At 33.5% G+C, this 24,749-nt stretch overlaps 1 protein-coding gene across 2 annotated transcripts; it reads right to left on the reverse strand.

Annotated features, from left to right (window-relative positions):
* Positions 1-3,573: 3,573 nt before the first annotated feature.
* On the reverse strand, positions 3,574-17,904 carry LOC106129893 (ceramide synthase 5). 2 transcript variants are annotated; one of them, XR_009657347.1, is made up of 8 exons: positions 17,610-17,904; positions 15,995-16,112; positions 11,609-11,830; positions 10,000-10,221; positions 9,226-9,344; positions 8,486-8,770; positions 7,093-7,190; positions 3,574-5,790 (listed from the first exon to the last, which is right to left on the reverse strand). XR_009657347.1 is itself a non-coding variant. In XM_060950875.1 (8 exons), exons 1-8 carry the CDS (start codon positions 17,786-17,788, stop codon positions 5,781-5,783), a joined length of 1,113 nt encoding a protein of 370 aa, XP_060806858.1. In that variant the 5' UTR covers positions 17,789-17,904; the 3' UTR covers positions 3,574-5,780. The 2 variants fall into 2 exon arrangements, 1 of the variants encoding a protein (XP_060806858.1); XM_060950875.1 differs by having other exon boundaries at positions 8,626-8,770.
* Positions 17,905-24,749: the final 6,845 nt, after the last annotated feature.

A 24,749-nucleotide genomic window follows, 5' to 3' on the forward strand; every position in this document is an offset into this window, starting at 1 on the left:
AATAACAGTTCTATAAGTTAATCAAAATGGAAATATATAAAATGCATTTGTTGTAATCACTCATTTATTTCTGAATCATGTTCCTGGTATACATTTGTGAATGTCTCGGTCCCATTAGTCTAAATATCTATATTAACATAGAAAACATTAATACATATTTCAAGTCTCGCACATAGGTATATATTTTTTTAATAATATACATATTGGCACTACCAGTTGATACACAATATTGTTTGGTAAACTATTGGTTAAATAAAAATAATGTGATGTTATTATGTTAAAGTATGGGAGATATACAGTAATTTATTAAGATACATGCAAAAAAAACGTTTACAAAATATAATTCTCTCAGATATACTCCCTTACAAACTATAAAAGAAAAATTAACTTAAAAGCATTTTTCTGGAGTAAATAATAGATAAGACTAAATATTTCTATAGCTAAAAAGAAACTTTCAATTTTCCTTTTCCTAACCTTTATGTATTTAAATTTGTTTTCAATCAACACACACATAATAATGAAAGCTTAGAATTTATAAATAATTTTAATATTTTGGCTGTTTAAGCAATTTTTCGACCAAATATTGAATCTTACAGCAGTAAATATACACATTTTCTTAATAAATTACACAAAATAATAATGGACCGGGTGACTTTTTAAACACAATAGTAGAATTGATTGAGCAAATTTAGTATATGAATCCTATCGCCAATAATAAAAATCCTTAATCCAAACGATAATCCAAGAATAAAAATCCTAATTTAACAGCTCACACAATTATAACAGCTGACACTTTGTATGCAAATGTAAAATTTAGTGTCTGAAATGGCTATAAATTTAAGTTCTTAATTAGTTTCCTGTGCTCAAGTTATATTTAACATTTCACTCGAGTTCAAAAAGTCACCATACATAAATATATACAATAACACATTTTACGAAAGCTTCATACAAATGCACATAATTTTAAAGCCTCAAATTTTTCATGTCATCTCTCACCTCGCTGAGAGAAAGCACACTTTTAGATAGTTATACATTTTTCTATAATTTTGAGGCATTGTGGTAACATGTACTAACCTATATTCTCTGTTAAAAAGGAAGTCTAAATGTAGTTGTCATTCATAGTTCCGAAAACATATTTTTAAACTACTCAATTTATCATATAAGACACTTATTTTTAAAGTTTTGAATAGCATTGTCATATATTCATATATAATCTCAATACTACCATGAGTTTGGCTAACTAAATTCGCTAGAGACTGCTGTAACTTTTGAAAAACGGAAAAAATTGTACAAATCCCCTCACTATCCGCTTAAGAGAAATCTAATCATCCATCCATCCTTACTAGAAGCCTAACATAAAAAACAGAAAGGAAATATTACTTAAAATTTTTGGATAGAGGTGGACTATCTCTTTCTTAGTATACAAAAAGAGGTAGATGGGTGTAGAAACACTTTTCTTACTAAAGAAACGAATTAAAATAAAACAGTTTTTTTTTATTCTGACTTTTTTTAATTTAGAATTTTGGCTATGAAGTTGAATGCAATTTCGTGGATTTCACGTATTTACCGAAACCAATTTCGAAAGAAGAAAAATAATTCTTATTTAGAAACTGGTTTCGAAATTTGGTCTCAAATGTAGCCGAAGAGAATTCTATAAATCGTAAGCGGCCATAGTAATCAAATCTCATGGTAATAAAGTTACATATCAATCAAATAGACAGTCGATGACATATCAATCAATTCAATTATTTGTTAAGAATATGTATGTTACTATATTATTCTAGTAAATACCTCTTTATAAAAAAAAATGCGTTCTTTAGAAACGACTACTTCGGAAAATATGGAATAAAAGTTTTAGTCTTTTAGTTTGTCAAGAGAAAGTTAGGTGTGACGTGAAGACAGAAGAAAATCTTTGCACGGAAGACAAGTCTAACAATAAAAATCTGCCGAAACTGTTATTTTATTAGCATAAACTTTTAATATACAGGGTTACTTGTATCGACAACCTGACAAGACTTGGTAGCTAACAATATGAAAAATACTATTCACGCAACGATTTTTTTTTTTTGGCAACACATTAATAAAAATAAAAAAAAAATATTTTCCTATGTTTATATGTTTTATATATTTATTATCGTGACATTAAGATTGCTACGTTTCGGACTCGTAACGTGCGCTCAACCAAGCGGCAATGCAAAACGTACAAAATTAAATAATATTGCAACGTATATGAAAATTATTCATTTCTGTATTAAAGTAAAAAATGTAAATAATTGTCAGAATTCTTAGAATAAATCGTCACTGCGACTTTATTGATGTTTTACAAGTAACCCTGTATAATATAGTCGCCTGAATCGTATGAGTAAGACAAACAAACAGTACATATAAAATATCAAATGAACTTACAAGAAGATCTATGCATTTCAATGTACACAACATAGTTATTTTAATTTAATATCAAAGTATCGTTGACCCGCAGTTTATTTAAGTAATTAAATTTTAAATAGCACAAAGTTAAAAAAAAACTAATGACAATAAGGAATCCCAGTACCTAATATCATTTCATTATATATATTTACATGTATAAAAGTTTCACCTTATGATGCCAAAAACAAGTGGAAATTTCCTACATGGTCCCATTATTATAAATAGGCATCATATATTTTCATTATAATTGTCGTCAATCGATCTTGCACATCCTGGTGATGTTATTATTTTGACCTCTAATGACTGTACACGATACAAACAATATACATCTTTACATACATAAAATCTCGCCTTTTTCCCAGAGGGGTAGGCAGAGACTACACCTTTCCATTTGCCACGACCTCTCGGGTACTCACGACCTACCTAATACATATTGAAAACCGACTTAAAGCAAGTATAACCTATTATCAGATAAAAAAAATATATTTCATTAATTAATTGCAATAGAACCAAAAATAAAAGTAGACTCAATGGCGACTTTTCATTACTACACTAGGTATTTTTAATTTTAGTCGCATTGCGTTTTATCCGTCTATTTTATCAAACCAGCCTTTTATATCAAATTATATTCAAAGAAATACAAACATTTTATTACAAACATTTCAATACAGACATATATAAAAGCTTACAACTATTAAAAAATAATCTGTATGCTTTCCGTTACCAGATGGCGCTAGTGACAACTATTAATTATTTTTATGGTGGTCAAAATGAAAATAGAAAAATATAACAAGGTTCTTAAGTAGGTGTAAACAAAATAAGTTATTATTTTTTAACTAAACATACACCCAAGTTACTACCTACATTAAATACATACTTCATAAAATCAGGCAGATGTTTCTTATCAACTCTCTTTTTTACCGACTTCCAAAAAAGGAGGTTCTCAATTCGCCCGTATTTTTTCTAGCTTTGCGGTTAACTGGAGTGGTAGAAAGAGAGGCAAGATAAGACATATTTGCCTTTGAAAGTATATTACTAATGAGAACTGAGGTGGTAATTACATGAAGCGACTCGTCGTCTGACCTGACCTCGGTCACCATAAATCCAGAGGAACTTGACTCGACTTAAATCATTCACATTTCTGTCCAATTCCATTCTAATTAAATGACTCACTCACTCTCATTTCTTTCGGGAAGGAAATTGCAATTAACCTTTCTATTTCTTTTTTTTTTTTTCTTTTTTATTCTTTCTATATTTTTAACACGCATTATTCTTGCATTATTTACAACATTTTAGTATCCAGAGATGATAAACTTAAAAATAAACCCTATGTATTATAAGTGAAAATTTAATTTCTAATAAATTGAATATCCAAATGTTGCCATATGCTTGCCAAATTTTAACCTTAGACCTATCTTGCTTGCCATCAGGTAGATTGAGATTTTAACTCAAATTTCTAATAAAAAATATTCATATTGACACGTGCCGGGCGGGCACATATTAAAATGGTACACATTTCTATGAAGCAGACTGTACATTTCGATACATTTTAAAATTGACTGTTTTTGATGAAAAACAATAGTAAAAACTAAACTAAGAAAATTATTTGGTGCATAAATACTAACATTAACAACATTATTCAATATAATCTAAGGTACGTGCAAATTAAGTACAAATTCCGATTTAGGAATTTAATTTATATTGATAGAAAAAAAATAACAAATTATTCACTAACACATTACAATTGTTGATTACATACATAATTAACAGTAATAACAATGGTGAATGTGCAATGTTCATGTATATATGCTTACCACAAACAATCTCGGTTCTGCTGGAAGAGATTTCTTTTGTAATAAGCAGAACATATGTAATTTTGTTTCTTGTGTTTATCATTCTCGATGTTTTCAGTGTACATAAATAAATAAATAAAATAAAGAAGATCAGTGAAAACGTCCTGACTCAGCATAATGTCGCTGGTGTAGACACTGCGACCCTTAATGGTATTTAACCACTCACTTGAATTTGAAGTGGTTGTAGACCACTGAACTCTATCGACCATTAAAATATTTGTACTCAATTTACACGTATCTTATGAAAGTAGTCCCAGTTCCTATTAAGAAAATACGAATATATTTATACAAAAGCATATCACTTTTTTGTGACTAAAATGAAAAACATTGTTGGCCTCATTGTGTTCATTTCTATGAAATCTCAAATATCGTTTTGCCTAATCTTTAAAAAGCTAACATACAAACATACATATTATCACGTCTACATCCCTTACGGGATGGCACAGAACCAACCGTCTTAAAAAGGCCGAAAGACCAAGAATTCAAATAGTGACAGGTTGCTTGCCCGTCACCCACAAGAAGAATCCCAAGTTTACTAGCCTATCCCTTAGTTGTCGTTAAAATATTTAAATTTATTTTATATGTTACAATTTTGCCATATAGAGCTGAATACTGCCAAGTAAGGGGTCAATACATATTTAAGCGAAATCTTTTTGAAAATATTATTGTTTATACACGTTTTGGTTAGCTGATAAGTTTATATCAAATACAGATAAGGAATAAAATCTGTATATCATGTTATATTAGACCTTTATAGCGTAACAAGAGTGCGCTTGTCTGTGACACAGGTTTTGGGTTCGAATCCCGGCTAGGGCACAATGGAGAACAAACTTTTTGTGATTGGCCCGGGTCTTGTATGTATATGAACATACATCTAGTCACGTCTACATCCCTTGCGAGGTAGACAGAGCCAACAAGTAAAAAGACCAAAAGGCCACGTTCCGCTGTACGCATTTTTATGTATTAAATATTATAAAATATCGTTAACAACGTCTCGAACTTACTTTGAGGCTAACTTAATCAGTGTAATTTCTTCCGTATTATATATATTAATATAATAACAAAAAAAAATTACGCTACAATCATCCATATTTGGCAGTTACTCTAACTAAACCAACAATATCTTAAAACATCAATTAATGTATTTGAATATGCCTGGAATCAATCCTCTACCAAAAAAAAACAAAATATCATATACTAATTAATTTACAGATTTTTCTTTTCGCCAAGTTCGCTTTTTCTAACCTTGACTTTAAATATTAACCAAAAAGAAAAAAAAAAACAGAGAAATAATTGTCATAAAACGATTACAATTGAAATACAGTTAATTTTTAGTGAAAATAAAAAAAAAGGTTACGAAAGACTTGACTCGGCCAATTTTCACTAGTCTTTACTTGTACTTATGTAGAAATTTCTAAAAATATATCCTGACAGTAGGGCACACTGTAGATTTTCACTGGTAGTGTTTAAAAAAAGCGCCACGTACGTTACATGGCGTCTTTATTTTGACCTGAAAGTAACAAATATCATAAACAAAACATAATCCTACTACTATTATAAGTGCCGTGTGGTTCCCGGCACTATTACAAAAAAGAATAGGACCACTCCATCTCTTTCCCATGGATGTCGTAAAAGGCGACTAAGGGATAGGCTTATAAACTTAGGATTCCTCTTTTAGGCGATGGGCTAGCAACCTGTCACTATTTGAATCTCGGTTCTATCATTAAGCCAAATAGCTGAACGTGGCCATTCAGTCTTTTCAAGACTGTTGGCTCTGTCTACCCCGCAAGGGATATAGACGTGATCATATGTATGTATGTATGTATTATAAAGGCGAAAGTTTGTATGGATGTATGGATGTTTGTTACTCTTTCACGCAAAAACTACTGAACCGATTACCATGAAATTTGGTATGTAGGTAGCTGAAGACCCAGAATAACACATAGGCTACTTTTTATCCCAGAGTTCCCGCGGGATTGATAGGGTTTCCATGCGGACGAAGTCGCGGGCGGCCTCTAGTACATACATAAAGCATATCACTTTTTTGTGACTAAAATGAAAACATTGTATTCATTTCTATGCAATCTCAAATATCGTTTTGCCTAATCCTTAAAAATCTAACATACAAACATACATATAATCACGTATATATCCCTTGCGGAGTAGGCAGAGTCAACAGCCTTGAAAATACTGATAGGCCACGGTCAGCTGTTCGGCTTACTGATAGAATTGAGATTCAAAGTGACAGGTTGCTAGCCCGTCGCCTAAAAGAAGAATCCCAAGTTTGTAAGCCTATCCGTTATTCGCCTTTTACGACATCCATGGGAAACAGATGGAGTGGTCCAATTCTTTTTTCTATTGGTGCTGGAAACCACACGGTAAAAAAACAAACAATAAACATTTCTTTCACTATTTAAATCTCAATTCCATCGTATACAGCCATACAGCTGAACATGGCCTTTCACAGTATTTTTTAGACTGTTGGCTCTGTCTACCCCGCAAGGGTGTGACGTGTCTATGTGTGTATATAAAAGATTAAGGCGTCGCAATTTGCCTGTTTGGTGCAGTTGTCGGTTTCCTCGATTTTGGACCAAAAGGTCCAGGGTTTTGTGATAGGCCAGAATCTTTTATAATGCTTTTGGCTGGACCGACTTCGAAGCGGTTTCCATAAAAGTGTTTGTTCCACTTCAAAGGCTTAAGAAACTTGACAGACTTTAAAAAAAAAAGAGGATATCTATTGGATGCGGTTCTCTTTTTAAAAGTTATTGTCTATGGTGAGGTCAGCAATGTCTATGGTCGAACTTTGACTTACTTTTTATTGTTAGCGTCGTTGTGGTTGGGAGTGACGTGGTTGGAGTCCTGCGGGCTGTCGCTCCACTCCGAACTAGAACTCCGAATGTCGCCTTCCATCTGAAAACATACATACATACATATCCCACGTCTATATCCCTTGCGGGGTAGACAGAACCAACAGTTTTGAAATGACTGAAATGCTATGTTTGTAAAATTAAATTTTTTTTATTCATTGTTTTATTTATTTACAAATTTATGTAACATCGAGAATGATAAACACAAGAAACAAAATTACACAGGTTCTGCTTATTTCAAAAGAAATCTCTTCCAACAGAGCCGAGATAGGAGAAATAATGGACATTTCTATACATTATTATAGGATACTATCATATCGCTTAATAATTGTCAAATCTTTTGGTTTCAGAACATTGGTTGACGTCAAGTAAATTACTTAATACTAAGTTTACTGTCGCTTCCAAAGCGTCCGTGCAGAAGTTGTACATATCTATACTAATATTATAAAGCAAAGAGTTTGTTTCTTTGTTTGTATGAACACGCTAATCTCAGGATCTATTGGTTCGAATTGAAAAATTCTTTTTGCGTTGAATAGACCATTTATTTAGTCAGGCTATATAACATCACGCTGCAACTACAAGGAGCAAAGAAATAATGGAATTTGTGAAAAATACGGGGAAATTATTCATCCTTGAGGGCTTCAATGATTCCCAAAATAACTATTCCATGCGGAGCGCACAGCTAGTACATAATAAAATAAATAAATATATCTATATGGGACAAATTACACAGATTGAGTTAGCCTCGAAGTAAGTTCGAGACTGTTACGAGATACTAAATTTTATAATAAATACTTATATAGATAAACATCCAAGACCCAGGCCAATCACACGGTGTCACAGACAAGCGTACTACCGCTGCGCCACAGAGGCCGTCAATATATGTATATATATACAGGGTGACTTTTATTTCAACTGCATAAATTTAACTGTTAAGTTTACTCATCTAAAGGATATTAAAAAACGTTAAAAGAAAATTATCGGTTCATATTTCAGAAAGTACGAAAAAAAATAAAAGTATCAAAATCCACGATCGTAAATACGTCATATCACCCCGGTCGGCGGAAAAGCGACGCGTAAGATTCAGAGGTCAACTACACAAATTGATAATAGATAAATAATTTATATTACAGACATTTATTAACATGTTTAGTTTTAATTTCTTTTTGTAGTATTGGTCTGTATTAAAGCGTGTGACGTAGTTTTTGAGGGTTTTTTAAATGTGAAAATGATGACGTTTAATTTAAATAAAAATGGGCTCAAACGGCTCAGAAGCATGGGTATAGTCTATGTTTAAAAGAATGCAGTTATATATATATATATATATGTAGATCTCACCTGCCCCGCCCGCACAGTGTTGTAAGCTATCTGCAGTATGAGCCACGTCCACACCACGTGCAGCAGCAGCAGCAGGCACAGCAGCGAGTTGAAGATGTAGTATATATATATATATATATATATATATATGTAGATCTCACCTGCCCCGCCCGCACAGTGTTGTAAGCTATCTGCAGTATGAGCCACGTCCACACCACGTGCAGCAGCAGCAGCAGGCACAGCAGCGAGTTGAAGATGTAGTACGCGGGGAACATCGGCAGCAGCATCGGCGCCCGGATCGATGTGCTGCGGACATAGGGAACATATAGTATATATATATATAATCACGTCTATATCCCTTGCGGGGCAGATAGAGCCAACAGTGTTGTAAAGATTGATGGGCCACGTTCAGCTGATTGGCTCAATAATAGAATTGAGATTCAAATAGTGACAGGTCGCTAGCCTGTCGCCTTAAAGAAGAATCTCAAGTTAATAAGCCTATCCCTTAGTCGCCTCTTACGACATCCATGGGAACGAGATGGAGTGTTCCTATTCTTTCTTGTACCGGTGCCGGGAACCACACGGCACACACATGTCATGTATTTACTGCTTGAGATACATACATACATACATATGGTCACGTCTATATCCCTTGCGGGGTAGACAGAGCCAACAGTCTTGAAAAGACTGAATGGCCTTTTGACTGCTTGAGATTTAAGACCAAAATATTTGATTGACCGATTGATTGAACAATATCTGACCTCCAAATGATGTAGAAGGGATAGATCCCCACTCTAGTGCTGATCCAAACGACGATCAGAAACAGGAACAGGGTGTCGCACAGCTTCTGGTAGTTCGCGTACTTGGCCGCTTTCACTGACTGCAAAATAATAATAATTACTTTTATATGTGTATATGGTTACATACATACATATATATGGTCACGTCTATATCCCTTGCGGGGTAGACAGAGTCAACAGTCTTGAAAAGACTGAATGGCCACGTTCAGCTATTTGGCTTAACGATAGAATTGTTATCCTATCGTTAAGCCAAATCTATCCCTTAGTCGCCTTTTACGACATCTATAGGAAAGAGATGGAGTGGTCCTATTCTTTTTGTACTGGTGCCGGGAACAACTAAAAAAGGGAAAAAAATATATACGGGACAAATTACACAAATTGAGTTAGCCTCGTACTAAGTTCGAGACTCGTATTACGAGATACCAACTCAACGATACTACATATATTTAACAATAAATACTTATATAGATAAACGTCCAAGACCAAGGGAAAAAAATATATACGGGACAAATTACAAAGATTTGAGTTAGCCTCGTAGTAAGTTCGAGACTCGTACTACGAGATACCAACTCAACGATACTATATTTAACAATAAATACTTTTATACAGATAAACATCCAAGACCCGGGCCAATCGGAAAAAATCCTTATGTCATCACACCCTGACCGTTCTCACTCTATTTGCAGGGCAAAAAATCGTTCCTAACTGTAAAATATCACCTTATCACCAACTGACCTCAACAAATATGTCAGCGCAGTCGTGCAACAGAAGAACTAGGGTGCCGACGCGATGCAAGTTACACACCCAGCTGAATGAGAGCAACGCTATCGTCGCAATGTGATGCACAAACATCTGCCAGAAGTCCTTGCGGCGCACATCCCAGAACTGGGATATGGTCAGGGACCAGTAGAACGCCGAGGAGATGGTGTAGTACCACCACACGTCGTTGGTTACACCCTGGAATTACATATATGAAGTATAGAGGCCGCCCGCGACTTCGTCCGCATGGAAACCCTATCAATCCCGCGGGAACTCTGGGATAAAAAGTAGCCTATGTGTTATTCTGGGTCTTCAGCTACCTACATACCAAATTTCATGGTAATCGGTTCAGTAGTTTTTGCGTGAAAGAGTAACAAACATCCATACATCCATACAAACTTTCGCCTTTATAATAGTAGTAGGATAGTAGGATATGAAGTTCTCCGCTTAACCCAATGGTAGACTGTTAGATAATGCTATTAGCATTAAGTCCGCCTATTGCACTTTACAAATTGTAATTGTTACAATAAAGAATAAATAAATAAATGTAGTTACAATTGAGTTGGAATTGAGATTCAAATTGTGACAGGTTGCTAGCCTGTCGCCTAAAAGATGAATACCAAGTTTATAAGCCTATCCCTTAGTCGCCTTTTACGACATCCATGGGAAAGATGATGGAGTGGTGTTATTCTTTTTTCTATTGGTGCCGGGAATCACATTTAACTTAAAGCCAAATAGCTGAACGTGGCCTATCAGCCTTTTGAAGACTGTTGGCTCTGTCTACCCCGCATGGGATATAGACGTGATTATATGTATGTATGTACAATGGAGTTGGATGGGTGCCGTGGATCATGGAAAAAATCAACTTGGAAAACCAATGAAAAAATATCAGAATTTCATACATAAATATAATCACATCTATATCTGCCTTGGGGAACAGACAGAGCCAACAGTCTTGAAAAGACTGAAAGGCCACTTTCAGATGAATGTTCAGAATCTCAATTAAACCTTATTTAAAAAACATACATATAAAATCACGTCTATATCCCTTGCGGGGTAGACAGAGCCAACAGTCTTGTAAAGTCTAATAGGCCACGTTCAGCTATTTGGCTTTAAGATAGAATCGAGATTCAAATAGTGACAGGTTGTTAGCCCATCGCCTAAAAGAAGGATCCCAAGTTTATAAGCCTACCCCTTAGTCGCCTTTTTCTATTCTTTTTTCTATACGTGCCTGGAACCAAAGGCAATTATTTAAAAACTACAAGCTATTCTCATATAAATAGGTAAACCACTGTCTACCAACCGATGTCTGTGTAACCATTTCTCTGATAGCCCTTCTGTAACATCTGACAATGCGTCCGGTGCTTATACTTAAAGAGAAAAACGGGATAGGCTTACATACTTGTGATTCTTTTTTCAGGCGATGGCTTAGCAACCTGTCACTATTTGGATCTCAATTCCATCATTAAGCCGAGCAGCTGAACGTGGCCATTCAGTCTTTTCGGGACTATTGGCTCTGTCTACCCCGTAAGGGATATAGACGTGACTTTATGTATAGAAAAACGGGATTAAGCTACACGCTCACCTGATGTGGGTATCCGATATAGCACTGGTCAATGTCCCACAACCACTCCTTGTCCCATAATACGTATAACCCAAAGGAGAAGTTACACACGTAGAACGTGCATTTCCAAGCGTTCTCGCAGAACTTGACCAGGGTCGACGGCTTGTTCTGACTGCGGCGGAGGCGGAACCATCTCTCCACTTGCCTCTCGGTGAGATCTGATGATTTCGCCAAGGCTGTTATCTGAAAGGATATATATGTATATATAGATGTATGAGATAGATATAAGATCTTGTTTAGAGTAGTAGTAGTAGTAGTAGATACATACATAAAATCACGCCTCTTTCCCGGAGGGGTAGGCAGAGACTACCTCTTTCCACTTGCCACGATCTCTGCATATTTCCTTCGCTTCATCCACATTCATAACTCTCTTCATGCAAGCTCGGCGGTTTCGGGTACTTTTGACCTGACCCTTTACCAGGACGTCCAGTAGTAGATAGGCTTACAAACTTGGGATTCTTTTCTAGGCGATGGGCTAGCAACCTGTCACTATTTGAATTTCAATTCTATCATTAAGCCAAATAGCTGAACGTGGCCATTCAGTCTTTTCAAGACTGTTTACTCTGTCTACCCCGCAAGGGATATAGACGTGACCATATGTATGTATGTATGTATGTTTAGAGTAATCCGACATGAAGTGTGTCATGAATGTAGATAAAGCGAGAAAAAATATGCAGGGATCGTGGCAAGTGGAAAGGGTGTCTGTCTACCCCTCCGGGTAAGAGCTGTGATTTTATATAGGTATGCGAAGCTTTCACGGCTTGTTTTTGAAAATAAGCTAGTAATAATTTTAACTGTTTACATTCTATAGATTAACTATAGAGGTGAAGGTCATTAACCACATAGAGTTATGACCCCAAATGTTAATGTTATCGATTGGTGGGTGTGACATTGGACGGTACAAATATTTTATAACTGAACCGCCGTCCGATGTTTTGACCTTGCATTATTCGATAAATTATTCAGTATGTAATAACCTTTCTATGTGGTATTAAAATCTATAATTTTATTTGGGTGTGCGCTCCCACAGGAATACAAGGACTGGACGTCCTAAATGGCGGAGTTTAGCATACACGTCAATGTTTGCGACACAACTTTGTCAGCATATTGCATAACTTTAAAACTAGACACCCACGGATTCGCCCGCTTATTATCTACATTTGTTTTTTTTAACTCTTTAGAAGAGTGATGTAAACAATTTTTTTTTAAATATAATGTATCTATATTGTATATGTAAGAGATAGGCTTATAAACTTGGATTTCCTGTCACTATTTGAATCTCAATGCCATCGTGAAGCAGCATACAGCTGAACGTGGCGTTTCAGTCTTTTCGAGACTGTTGGCTCTGTCTACCGCGCAAGGCACATGACTATAGGTATATGTGTGTGTTAGGATTGCGCACTCTTCACAATACAAGTTTCGCCTTACTTCTAAGCGCATCTTAGTAAATAAATCGATTTTTGCTAATTAAATAGTAACCTGCCATTAATGTAATTTAATAAATTGGTTATTTAGAAATAGGTGAATTTACATCTTCTAGTAGGTAAGGGAAAATTTTGTACGATGTTAATTTTAAATAGGTATAATTTTCCACTAATGATACCTTAACTAACAACTATTACCAAGATATTATCACGCAAGGACGAATGTTATCATTGCGTTTTGAATATATTTAAATTTGGCGGATCACTGATAAAATGTAGTACTGATAAACTACTATCGCTTTTACGCCGATGTTGATAAGATTCTTCCTAGCTTCTCACTTAGACATAATAAGAATGACATATATTTAGCTAGATACTGTATTTTCACCTTTTATTTTCTTCTATCTCGCCGCATGTGAGAGCAAAATCAACCAAATGTCAGAACTTTTTATACCGTCATTTCAAAAATGAATCTTAATGTGTTGTAATATAAAGACCATTTTTGAACGACCAGACGAATTTATTTAGTTTGAATTTTCAGGGGGATTGTAGCGGGTTTATAAATATTACGTCGATTACGTCGATGATTTTCGCATAAATGCACGTATGAAAACTAAGTGTATTAAGTTTTTTCTGCTAACTGTGAAATAAACAGAAATAATAGTAACTTGTTATTGTTCAACTTTTTTGGAGGAAATTTTACAGATAATGGCTAGTGCATTACAAAAAAAAACTATTTTGTAAATACTTCGGTCAAAGATCATCACTGCAGATGAATTTTGATCTGCAGTGATGATGACACAGTTTTAAAAAGACGTTTACTGAATATATACATATGTTTGCACGCGTAGTTATAATACTCGTACTCGCGAAGTCTAGTTACATCTATGTCTGTGAATTTTACACTCTACGTACTGCAGAACCGTCAATGTTATCAGCAATTTTAATTCATAATTTTCCTTTATATATCTAAATTATCAACGCAAAATCCGGTCACGGGAAGAGTGAAAAAAAATATATATAAATCTCGGAAAAAGCGCATTCGACTGAATTTCGCATTCCTAAAAACCGAATCAGTAACAAAAGGTATAAACTCTTCTCTGCTTCGAGAAAATCGCTTAAAAGTTATCGGCGACCAGTTTGGCGCAGTTGTCAAATTCTCCAACCTTTGAACCAAATGATCCCGGGTTCGATCGCCGGTCAGGTCATGATAGACAACGAAATTTTCTTGATTAGCCTTGGTCTTGGATGTTTATCTCCAAAAGTATAAACTATAAAATAAAATAAACTATAAAATATAATATCATTAAGCGAGTGTCACACAACACAATTTTCGAACTTACTTATTATTATCATCCCTAAAAAAGACCCTTTTCTTGGATAAAATAAGTATTAACAAGTAATAATTAAAATAACCGTTAGTTGGTGGGCGTTGCAGACTTTGATAACTATTTTAGTACGAGGTGAACGCATTTTTTATGTAAACTGTAGCATTCAGGTCGACGATAAGCGGTCACGGTCGTAAACAAACAGTCGATTCTACAACACCCAATATCACTAAGGAGATACTGCTTAAAATCTCTTCAACTCCATACATACACATAATTACGTCTTTATTCATTACGGTTTAAACAGAACCAAAAGATTTTTTTCCACTAACAGACCAGCATAGGATAGGATTGCTCATATAAAAAAATTGATCGTATCTTAACTCGATATTTTTTCAAGGTGTCAACTGACTTACTAAAATTGTTGAGGTAAAAATAACAATTCATATACACCGACATACTCTTACCTAATATTACAAATGCTAAAGTCTTATCTCTCTCTAACCCTTTCATAGCTAAACCGCTGCACCTGTTTGAATGAATTGAATAGACCTTCGAAAGTAACACAAGCTTGTTTTTCCTAGAACTTCTTACGGGAGCGAAATCCCCGAGCGAATGCTAGTACATACATATATCGTCTTTACCCATTAGACAGAGCCTAAAGTCTCAAAAAGACAGAAAGAAGGCTACAATTTAGGTCTGACTTCTTTAACCCTGTAAACCTAACGCAGCTTGAGTTGTACTCATAAAAAGAAGCGAAAGCCCCGCGTAAATGCTAGTAAAAACATCGTGTTTACCAATTAGACGGAGCCTAACGTCTCAAAAAGACAGAAGGAAGGCTTCCAGTTAGGTCTGACCTCTTTTGCACTGTAAACCTAACCCAGCTTGAGTTGTACTCATAAAAATCTTTTATGACTGAAACACCGCGACCACGACCTTCAAAAAGAATACAATGAAATTGAGATTGGTTTAGTATAAATGCTCGTAACATAAGTACATATTTACCAATACATTTCAATGTGATAAAGCAAACAGATGTGTGCTTAAATGTAAAGTCATCTGTTAGTAGTAAATAGTACATACATTTAATATATATTATTTTATATAATACTCGCTGAACCCGCGACTTCATCCGCGTGGATTATTTATTTTGGGCATCATTGAAGCCCTCAAGGATGAATTATATTTCCCCGCTTTTTTTCACAATTCCCATTATTTCTTCGCTCCTAAAATTTGCAGTGTGATGTTATATAGCCTAAAGCCTTCCTCGATAAATGGTCTATTCAACACTAAAATATTTTTTTAATTCGAACCAGTAGTTCCTGAGATTAGCACATTCAAACAAACAAACAAACTCTTCAGCTTTATAATATTAGCATAGATAAATACATAGGAGAAAATAAATTATTTATTTTCTCGAGCTCCGAGTTGGTTTCTTGTTGATTTCCCGTCCTGAAGCCTTCAGAAAGAGGGAGATTAGAGGTCCCCTTCAATAAAAATAATATTATAAAATATTTTATTATAATATATATTCTATGTATGTATTGATATTTGTCACCACAAGATATAGTAATAAATTAGGGCTTTTCACTTACATCTTTTATCCGGTTGGCTGACTTCTGATACGCCGCTTCCAACTTTGGATAGCTGGGCGTCTTCCTGACTCTCGTCTCTTTGATGCCGAGCGATCTGCCGAATGGCGCGAATACATATCTGAAAAGTTATTGCACTGTATGTAGTACACATTTTATTTGGTTTAAAAAAAAATAACAATGTCTATATTAGCTAGCAGAAATCATAGTTAGTGCATTATTTTATACCAGGATGGAACTTATGAACCTGTGCAAGGCTCTGCATTTCTTTAGGAAGATAGTAGTTACAAGTGAATTAGGTTATTTTAAAAAAAAACTTTTTGACGCCGTGTGCCACCAAATGCCGTGTAGTTCCCGGCATTTATGAATGAGACCAGTCCATTTCTTTCCTATGGATGTCGTTAAAGTCAACTAAGGGAAGAGCTAAAAAAACTCGGGATTTTTTTTATAGGCGATGAGCTAGCAACTTGTCACAAGTTGAATCTCTCCATCTTAAGCCATACAGCTGAAATGGCCTCTCATTTCAAGACTGTTGGCTCTGTCTACCCTGTAAAATGTTCTCTTTTTGACATCTTGTTGTATGTAAATAAACAAATAAAAAAACTGACCGTAGAGCCACTGAGGTAACCATGATTTTGGGTAGAAGTGTTTTTAAGTTTATACAGAGTTCTGTTCAAAGATTGAGTTGGATCAGTTTTCACTCAGGTCAGTTAAAGATCAGGATTAATAGGCAGGCTCAATTTCAGCATTTAAATTGTACAACAGGGACAATGAAAGAGTTTGACGCCTTCTAGTTGTACATTCAACAGTATATCAACCTTCCCAAATTTACTGCAAATTTGCAACTATTACTGCATCACAGATAAAGTTACACTCAAGATAACTTTAGAATGCTGTTGACTGTACCTACTTGTCTCTCTTATCAAAGCGCATTCCAAAATTCGATTGAATACACAGCTTTGAGGGCTGTCTTCAAAGCTTTGCTATAAGGAGAAAGTCATATTTGTTCACTGTGGAGAATTGTTGAAGTTTTAATATTCAGTGGTTGATCTGAATTAAGACTACTAGTTGCATGAGACTATTCCCATTTTTTCAGGAAGTAATAGTTTCAAGAGTCTTAAAACCATCTACATATCACATCTTAAAAAATTAAGGGGTAGAAAGAGGCAGTAGTAAATAGACTTGGAGTCTATTTACAAGTTTAGTAAGTTTACAGACATACATTTGAAGACTATGACAATTATATCAATGTCGAGGCAGATGGAATAATTGAGAACTTTGTATTAGTTATTTTTGTGATAAAAGTGCAAAGTATATACTTAAAAGAAAATAGCTATTTTAAAGATTAATTAAAACAGTTATCAAAGAAAGTTTTATTACAAAACCAGAGTACCTAAGTACCTGTTTTATGTTCAATAACAATTATTAATTTTATGGTAAAATTTAAATTGCGAATTATAATTATCAACACATTAAACATGTACATATTGGGCATGATCGTTGGAGCACGACCGGCATGTATCGTATGATCCATTTATCATACCTGCTGACCTGTTAGGTTATCAAGGGTACCCTGCTTTGTTTATCATAAATAACTTAACGTTAAGCAAATACTTACTTTTCCAACACATATCTGACCGTTATAAACACAAGTGCTAACGGTATTGGGTAAAAAACGTGATTGGAATCGGTGTACACTACTGCCTTTTCGGGGCTTGGCGCAATGTCATCCCATGTTGTGTTTGGCGGCAACCAAACATTTTCGCTCCAAAACGTATCGAGCGCGGCCTTCAGCATATTTACATGCACTTTTTCAGCTAATTACAGATAAGTTACACTTATTGCCACTGTAACACAATAAATACGAGCGGAATCGTAAATTCGACTGCCGTACATGAATGAAACATATTTGACCACAGATATTTGACAGTACGGCTGGTGTCGCCATATACTTTTGTTTAAAAATATTTAAAGTTTGAAAAGCAAAGTTGATGTTGTAAAAAGTTTACAATGTGTCGAAATGATGAGAAAAAGAATAACCACGGATCTATAAACACTCGTTGTCTTTATAAATAGTTAGTTTTTCGTACCGGTAGGGCATGCTTAGACATATTATTTCTCAACAACAAATAAATCATAAATAATTAGAAGTTTTGTTCTCATTCAGTCTTTCAAACTTGACTGATTGTTGTAAAAAATAAGCAGTTATAATTTCTACAAATTCATAATTTTCCCTACTGTCTCTACATACGATACAATAAGAAACAGATTAGTAAAGGCGTATGAAGTGGCAACATTAGCGAAGAACTTGTTAATTTAGGGTTCTTCGCTAAACAAAACGGTTCCGTGCCCCATAACTAAAGCTGTTATTGATTGTATTTCAATGTTTCCTCAAGACATTACATATAAATACACATTGAATCTGTAAACTTGATAAATAATAAAAGAAGAATTTAACTGACGTATTTAAAAATAAAAATTGACTTGAGTGGTTAATGTAAACAATTCTACGTAAGTTTAAAACAGAACCACGAACCACGGCTTACTAAAAATAGTTACTGAAGGGCTTTAACACTTGAGATTATAAAACCCGCTTCATTAAACATTACGTGCATGACTCACAGAATGGAATTTACTACTAACAACTTTAAGGAAAACCAGATTACAAAAAACAGTGTTACAATAAAATCATTTCCTTTACCGGGGGGGATTTAGAAAAAATATTAAACCTGAACATGAAAGGATACTACAGGCTACATTTAAAATCTATGGATCCAGCGGTTTAGGCTGTTGATAACTAAGTCAGTCAATCAGTGTCCACTTTTAGGATATAATTACCACCTCACCTCACGGTACAGTCACGATCATTAAAAGGAAATATTTTTCGAAGTAAAATATTGGATATATAAATTAACTGGCATTAACCCGCAGCTTCGTCCACGCGAATTTAGCGCCACCTACAAAATAATAAAGATTTTTCGCAAAATACCACGGGAACTACCTATATTTTTTACCGAGATTAAGAGTAAGTATATCCTATTCCAGACTCTTAATGTGCAAAATTTCAAGCAGATTGATTCAATAGATAACGCGTGAAAAGAAAGCAAACAAACAAACAAACTTTTGCATTTACAATATTAGTCGGGATACTAAGTACTTAGTAGGCAGATATGATATTAACAATAATTCTTGCAACTCTGATGTCTAGTAGCAAATATGATAAGTTGGTACTCATCCGAATTTGCAATAAATACACGAGTAAATCCGCGGGCGGAATCTTGTGTGTGATAATAGGTAAATTTACATTGAGTCTAAATTTATTTACTTTTGAGTGCTTACCTCATAAACAGGCCGCCGTGACCTCAACGACGCCCAAATCACATTTAAATGGCACCTCCTACTAACAATCTGGAAACAATAGCGCAGATATATTAATAGTACGATTATTTTTCACATAAACTTAATATAATACATACATATGGTCACGTCTATATCCCTGGCGGGGTAGACAGAGCCAGCAGTCTTGCAAAGACTGAATGGCCACGTTCAGCTATTTAGCTTAATGATAGAATTGGGATTCAAACAGTGACAGTTTATAAGCCTATCCCTTAGTCGCCTTTTACGACATCCATGGGAAAGAGATGCAGTGGTCCTATTCTTTTTTGTATTGGTGCCGGGAACCACACGACACACACACCTGTCACTACCTATTTGAATCTCAATTCTATCACTAAGCCAAACAGCTGAGCGTGACCTATCAGTCTTTTCAAGACTGGTGGCTCTGTCTACCCCGCTGGGGATATAGACGTGATCATATGTATGTAGGTACGATTATTTTTCACATAAACTTAATATAGTATGTGTCGGTTATTCTTATGACTACAAAATTGGTAGGTACGTAAGCTTGTACACAAATATTAAAAATAACAGAATCACTCCATCTCGTTGCCATGGATGTCGTAAAACGCGGCTAAGGGATAGGCCTACAAACTTGGGATTCTTCATTTAGGCGATGGGCTAGTAACCTGTCACTATTTGAATCACAATTCTATCATTATGCCAACAATCATGGCCTTTCAGTTTATGACGTGACTATATGTATGTATGTATGTATAGTAATTGGATATTTATGAATCATACATACTGTGTCCGTTACAGGAAATTTGATGAGTGTAATCGGCGTTCTGAAGCATATAGATATTTTTAGAAATTACGTACAACTGAGAGCAGATATTTATATATCTGACTCGATATAGGAACCCCTCTCCTTACAAGTTAGCACCAAAAAGATCAAGTTTATATGTAACAGACTGTACTAGTCTGTCCTTTAATTATAAGAAAGTCATTGGTAAAGTCTAATTTGACTTATTTAATTTTAATTTATAAGTTTGACCAAAATGATAATATTTGACTTGAGTGTGATATCCTACGCCTCAGTTTGGTACAGTATGTTTGACATTTATATTTACTGACCACCCGTGTGTATACACACATATTTTAAAGGAATAAAGGATTTGAAAATTTTAGTTTTGGTTTTCCATATTCTTATAAGATTCCATGATACTGGTAAGATGAACGGAACCTACACTTGCATCCGAGGACACATTTTTTATATTATATATATAATTATTAATCATTTAATAACAAAAATGTGTTTGTGTTTCCTCTTTCTAACTTTATCTCGTAAATGTAGTCAATGTTAGGTACAAGGAAAATTAAACAGTTTAATAATTGTACGTATTTTTAATATTTTATCATTTCTTCCGCATACAAAAGAATATTCGCAAATTAGCGCTCACATACACAATATATCGCATTCACGCATCACTGTACACAACATACAATATAACTATGATATAGTAACGTATAAGGCCGATTGATATATAACATTCTGGCCTAAGGGTGCGTTTCACTTACCGTGAGATGTTACATCTAAGTGAACAAAAATAACATAATATTAAGCTACAAAATTAAATGCAATATCAGAAATAACAGAAAACGCATCCTTAGGGACGTTCACTTCTTTGTGAGGATCTTGTGCATACCATGTTATTAAATAAAATATTGATAAGTTATTCCAGTACAAAAATATTAATTAATTTTAATTTAATCGACGTGCAATGTTACATATATATTTTTAACAGGAGATCAATTAAATTGTTATAATAGGAATTAATGATCATAAGTAGTATCATAATCTCGTCAAAAGGTAAAAATATTAGGAAAGGAGTTTATGTTTATGTATTCATTATTAAATAATCGACTGGCAGAAAATACCGTAAGGCATTAAGTCCACCTGTTGCACATTTCATATGCATTAAGTTTAAATAAATAAATTGTAGCAGTGCTTCTTTTTTGTACAATAACATATAGTATGGTCATATACATCTTTAGGGGTTGCATAAAATCTGAACAATAAAAAAACCAAAGTAAAAAGTCGACAAATATCTAAAAATATTCTAACACTATAAAAATTTAATCTTCCATAAACAAATGGAAAGTTTCTCTCATTTAGACCTTGTCTACGCATACAAAAAGTGAAGAAATCTGCTACTATAAATCTCTCTTTAAGTAGCTGATAAAACGTAGAATAATAACAAGTAGAATATAAATACCGCGCGTAAAAATAATGTAAAAAAAACGCGAATATCGAGAATTCAAGGCGCCACTCAACTCAGCTCTGACTAACACAACGAAAATAATAATAATTTTATAAAACCAAAATTCTTTCATGTTATTATCCTATGATAAATCAAAACTGGATCCCCTTTTTAACATACTATTAGTGAAATGCACATTAACAGGAACAAATCAGTAAGTAGATTTGTGACACCTTTAGATCGATTCTTAAAAATAAATTTTAGTTTATGTATTTCACAACAATAAAATTAGTTTTTACCCAAATTAGAATTGAACAACTATTCAGTATTATAACAATGAACTTGACGAAAATGCATTAGACAAAAAGATTAACCTTGCATAATGTGATGAGGTCGTATTAAAATTGTGATTCTTAGGGTTTTTTACCAACGCATAGTATGTAAAAGGCCCATTTAAATTTGTCAAAACCCGGTCCAGGCAGTTAAAACTATTTTTTTGTGCTTAAAAGAACGACATTTTTATTTACAGCAATCCATAAACTATTAAAGTATTAATAACACAAATAAATTGAAAACATTATATTCCATAACCAATGCACAATAACAAGTTATTTAATAAGATAACAAGGCAACTTAGTCAATTCCGGATTCATTATAAATATTAATAATATGATAGTTTTAACCAATGGCTAACATTAATACAACAATATAAAAACAAATTAAACTAAAAACTTTAAAACATTATTCTTATCGTATGATTCACACCGTAAGGATAAGCTTGTGGGAATTCTGTGATATATTTATAAGTAGTCCAGGTTTTCCCAAATAAATATTCAGGTCAAACCCAATGATTCATCTATCTTGCTTACCACCATGCAAATTGAGGTTAAACGCACTTAAATTTTAACAAAAAAAAGAAACTTTCAAGATTTTGAAAACCGTAATCAAACCCCCCAAGTATTTTCCCTTGTATTGAAATAAATGAAATTATACGTACAGCCTCTACGATTTAAGTTGCTTATTTTCACGAGCACTTTTATGTAAATAACGTTATAAGATATCATTTTAACGGTACTTATTCATAAAACTCTAAAGATAGATCAATGTTTTTTAAAAAATGTCTGTATGTATACGGTTATGGGCGTGGCAAAAGGATTTTTTCATCCATATTTGATTTTTTTAATATAATAAATGACACACACGTCTTTCAAAAATGAATTAAAAATTGGAATAAAGGGTTTTATTATTCATTAAATTACGTTAATATGAATACCAAGAAAGGCACAAAATCTAAACGTGGAGAGAATTCTACATCGAATCCTTCAGACTACTTGTAAATTTGAACTGACTGACCTATAAGACAAAAAAAACAAAAAATAACATGAGGTGTTTATTAACTATACTTATATAAATAATATTGAAGTGACACTTTAAGTCTAGACATAGACTTAATAATGGCATTTAAGGACAAGTGCAATTTTGATAGAGCGTCGCAAAATTTAAATTTAATCTACAATGCTAGCCTTTATTTCAAGAAACAAAAAAAAAATAACAATTTTAATCTTAATTTTGATATTTAATTCATAATGATGTACACATTATGAGTCTATTATAGTATTAGCTTATTACCTAATTTCCAGGCCTCATTGACACAGCCCTGATAGCATTAATAAGAAAAAAAAATAAAAGCCATTAATTAAATAATATATATAACGGCAGTTTCACTAAAATTACGCACCTTTGGATTTAAAAGGAAATAAGTATTTTTTAAATAGATTTAATTTTAATCAATAAGGAACCTAAGTACATAATTAAATTAAATGCAATTGTTAATAAATAAACAATGAAAATATAAGACCTTGTTTCCACTGTATTACATACTTGATTGTTTTATAATATGATAATTTAAGTAATTTTAAACGATAATTACAAATTCTAGTTGACTAAAATAAAATTAAGAAATTTGACATATTTTGTATGTAGCTTTGTGTAATATCAATTTAAACTTGTATCTTGGTCATTTTACTGAAAACAAGTCTAATAATTTTCATATATTTCAAAGTAATGATGTACTGTTTTTTGTACATCCCCTTAAACCAATAAAATATTCTTTATCTATAGGCAAAAAATAAATGTAAGTCATATTTATTTTTAGCATATATTAAAAAATAGTATCCATTATGTAGGTTATCTTACATAATAATTATCCTAATAAAAGCATCTTTGGGTGTATTCGATAATTTTGCGTATAATAACAATTATCGTATAATATACTATGTGCAACATAATAATATAATATACTGTATATGAATGATATGGTACTTTGTATATTGTTCTAAGTTACCAATAGGTACTTATAATAAATTATACCAATTACTTTCTTTTAGCAACTAGAAAGTCAATCAGCTATCTATTATAGTAGCATATAATATTTATTTGTGATTTAAATTTAATCTAACTACATTCACACAAGGCAGTTTATAAGTGTACTAGAATATATCGCAATAAAAGCTATTATTGCCAACAAATATATTAAATTCTGGACAAATATTTCTTACCTGTTTAATAATAAAATATAAAATACAGAATTAAAATACCGATCGATATATTTGGTAACCGCTACTTTCATGTAATATTCAGTTGACTGTACTCTTGGTACCAGTCAAGTTAGTACATACTTGGTCAAGACTGATACAGTAGTAACGACGTGAACCGGTGGTACTTAACACCAGGTAAGTACCAGTATGATAGAAAATAAGGATTTAAACCGCAATCTTTAGATTATTTTGAAAACAAAGGAATATATCGCACTCCTACTGTTTCTTATTAATGTTTGACTCTTCAAGCTGTAATAGTTCTGGAAAATGACACCAAACTAAATTAGGTACTATGTATTGTAAATTCTTATATATTACACAAAATCATAGCAAATCATAACTAGTTACGAAAGAGATTCAAGCATTTTAGTCGTTTTAATGAGTTCAAAATCATCAGTGTTCAAGATGACGGCCTCTGTAGCAGCGGTAGTGCGCTTGTCTGTGAAACCAGAGGTCTCAGGTTCAAATCCAGGCCAGGGCATGATGAGAAACCAACTTTTTCTAAGTCTTGGATGTTTATTTATGTAAGTAAGTATTTATTATAAAATATAGTATCGTTGA

This window comes from Amyelois transitella, chromosome 22 (assembly GCF_032362555.1).
Source record: "Amyelois transitella isolate CPQ chromosome 22, ilAmyTran1.1, whole genome shotgun sequence".
NCBI lineage: Eukaryota > Metazoa > Arthropoda > Insecta > Lepidoptera > Pyralidae > Amyelois > Amyelois transitella.